Below are 3,469 nucleotides of genomic sequence, written 5' to 3'. Positions count from 1 at the left end.
AAAATTGAATTGAATTAAATTGCATACATTTGGCTGTATGTTTTTTCCGAAATCAAAGTTATTTCATTTGAACCAAGCAATATATTTTTGTTCATCTTCTCCAGTTTGTCCTGCCCCACTCCCGGGGGAGCTCCCATGGCCAGACCCGCATCATTCGCAAGGCCTACGAGCAGGACTTCTACACCCACATGATGGAGGAGTGCTACGAGCTGTGGGCTCAGCTGGAGAGGGAGGCGGGTGTCAAACTGTACAGGTAAGCAGTCAACAGAAACACAGAGAGAGAAAACCCATTAAACGGAACATAAAGGCTTTGCCAGAACACAGAGATTTGTCACATTCAAGGTGCTATGTACGCACAAGAGCAGCAACTCAATCTACGGGAGCCATAAATGCATGACTTTCTCATTACCTCCGGCATCACTAAATCACCGCTGACACCTCCCATGCCTTTGAATGTGGAACAGGGGCTTTTTTCGTCTCGCTAAACCTCTGATTTTCATACAGAGCGGGGAGGAATTTGTGTGTATATAAATATGACATGGCATCAAACTGTGTGCAACCTTCCAGCACTTTAACTTTCCTGGTCATATTACTTCTGACCGCAGTTGTGTTTGTCCTCAGTACCAGAGAGCTGAATAACACATTGCTTCATTATTCATGTCTCAGGGTAACAGTTCATGATACCAAGCCACGCCCACTTTATGTTCCCTAGAAACAGTGTTCCTCCCCATCCCCTGTGCGCCGGTCCATAGCTCATGACTGATGGGTCCACATCTGAAGGCCACCTGTGCCCTTGGGCTGGCAAAAAAACGTCTGCACTACGATGAGAAATGTTCAGGCAAGGCTGGTGTGAGAAATGCCTCCCACTTCTACTGCCGCCGCCTCTGGGCCGGTTGGAGACATCGAAAAAGGGGCAGAGTCAAAGCTAAAAATCTACCACCAGCCTTTTTATTTTCTCCACACACGACAACATGTGTGCACATCCACCAGCTGACCTAGTGCCACCAATCACCCAGTCTGACAGGTTGGACTCGATGAGGTATCATATTTATGATCCTACATACACGTGCATAGCTTTTTCTTCCTCCGTCACACACTCGTAAACACACAAGCACACAGGGAGACATAGTCATAAAATTTTCTGATGAATGGCTGAAGCCTTTAGCTGGGATTGTCTGTGCCTTATGGCTGCTGACAGATGTTGGAGCAGCCTTTAGAAAACACTGCTGGCAAAGGGTGAGTCAGCCATCTATCAGACAGATTACTGAATTAAACCCTGTGTTTCACAACCTCTCACTCTGGGACTCAATAACTTCACACTGGAGCTGCTGTGATCTGCTGTATTACTGCCAACTGCTCATATGATGTCAGGTCTAATGTCAATGTCATGTCAAAAACATCACATTATTGTGGCACATGAATAGAATTGAATTGGATAGAAATATCTATAACTGGCAGTAGAAATCAATAAATTGCTCTCAGTCAATCCATTCATTAACTTGATAAAGTTGTGTTTTTGTACAGCAATCAGTGAGCCCAGCCCCCATGCTCTGTGCTGATAAATCTTTGTGTGTCCTATGTGTCACTTAAAGTAAATGATTGATCGACAGTTGGATGTCATGATATTATTGTTAAATAGGTTTGTTTAAGCTTACAGGTAACATTGTTTTACAAGAAAATCTGTACATAAAAATACAAAGAAAGGGATTTTTTTTATCATTTTCTTGGCATAAATTGTTACAGGGGCAGCTATGGCTCAGAGGTAGAGGGGTTTGTCCACTAATCGGAAGGTTTTTGGTTCGATACCCGCTGCATGTCAAAGTATCCTTGAGCAAGATACTGAACCCCAAATTTCTCCTGATGCTGTGTATTGGTGTGTGGATGTGAATGAATTGATGAAATTAGTTAGTTTCTGTTCGATGGGCTTTGCCATCGCTGTGTGAATGGGTGTAAAAGGAGTGGTCAGAAGACTAGAAAGGCGCTTTACAAGTTACTTTAACATTACATAGGCACACAATATAACAATGTTATAACTGGGGTTTGTTTCAAGTTTTGCCCATCATTCCTACCGATATTCATCAAGTTAACTCCTGAGATCTGTTAAACACTAATAAGGAAAGTTGATGAATGATGAACACATTGACTTCTGACAAATAGAGATTCTAATACAGAATGTTTTTTTATCTTTCCACATAATAATTCAATTTATTTGTATTTAGAAAGGAAGTAGACATATATTCTTAATCATCTTCTATTGTTTTGTTGTAAAAAATACAAAATTGTGTTTGTATTTGTCTGGTGTTTTTGTATGCATTTGTTAATACATGGTTATTATTCTGGTTGTTACTGTTTGTTTCTGTTGTTTCTTTTATTTCTTAATAAAAGAAAACAAAAATATAATGTAATAATGGCAGGTTAGCCAAACTAATTTGGAAGAGAAAACTGAGACTAATGGCGTAATTATTATCCTTAGAATCAGTGATCAATCATAGTTAGTACATAGTGATAACAGTATTATCAGTTGTTATAACAACTGAGAGAAATTATGGACAAAAGCACAAAAATTACATTAATTAAAATTTTAAAAGACTATCTTTTTAAAATAAATATCCTCAGACCTGTTTTACAGACAGACCAACTCACTGACGAACATTGCCATCATAAGGCCCCACCACTAGCAAGCCATATAGTAACTCTTGCCGAAGCACTTACATCATTACTTCAATATCTTCACGGCCACCTTCAAAGGGTTGAACAGTTCTGTGCCTCCTTTTTCTTTTTCTTTAAAGGATATGTCTGGGTAAGTGAAAGACTGTTTATAGCAATTAGACTTAACTGAAAGGAGTTTTTAAAAAAAGCAGAGGTTTTGGTTCCGAGTAAAGGTAATGTTCAGACCAGGTTGGATGGATTCAGTCTGTATTGAATGTTGTTGATGTTGAATCATATTTAAAACTGCTGGCTAAAGATAAACGTAAATACAATAAGATTGTTATTCACGGTCGGCGGGGTAATGGACACCCGATTACGGCCAATCGTTTTAGGTCACGTAGGATTAATGTGGACGTCGGTGGTGGTAATTATGGCAAAAGACAAGGATGGTGCGGACACCGTAGTTTAGTCTCTGGACCCCTGCACCCAGATGTGACAGTGATTGACAGGTGTGGATAAGCCGCAGGTCGTTGAAGGAGTACAGCCCTGTCGTCAGTGCTCCACGGCTGAGCGTTGTCTCCTTAGGTGGTCGTGTGAGTGTCTCACCGTATTCGTCGAAAAGACAATGTGAGGCTTCAGGCGGTTGAAGTACTGGCCAGCCTTTGTTGGGGAAAGCTCCATAGGTACGTGGATTTAGGATAGTGGAACGGCAATGCCGATCCTCACTAAGGTTTGGATTCGCAGCCGCTCTTGCTTGTGTGTACTCGCAGCGAGATACCCTCGGTATGGCGAAGTTGTACCCCTGTCAAAATTAAGATGC

General features: G+C 41.2%; 1 protein-coding gene across 1 annotated transcript in view; it reads left to right on the top strand.

Annotated features, from left to right (window-relative positions):
- The window catches only part of pipox (pipecolic acid oxidase), a 17,314-nt gene that overhangs the window by 121 nt on the left and 13,724 nt on the right, over window positions 1-3,469 (top strand). The window contains exon 2 of the mRNA XM_035680349.1: window positions 78-253. Within this exon, the coding sequence (XP_035536242.1) occupies window positions 78-253 (176 nt within the window). The remainder of the gene's footprint in view (window positions 1-77; window positions 254-3,469) is intronic.

The sequence above is a fragment of the Morone saxatilis genome, unplaced genomic scaffold, assembly GCF_004916995.1.
Source record: "Morone saxatilis isolate NCDOM2014 unplaced genomic scaffold, NCSU_SB_2.0 Contig8, whole genome shotgun sequence".
Taxonomy (NCBI): Eukaryota; Metazoa; Chordata; class Actinopteri; family Moronidae; genus Morone; species Morone saxatilis.
This window is presented reverse-complemented; position numbering and strand designations above follow the sequence as displayed.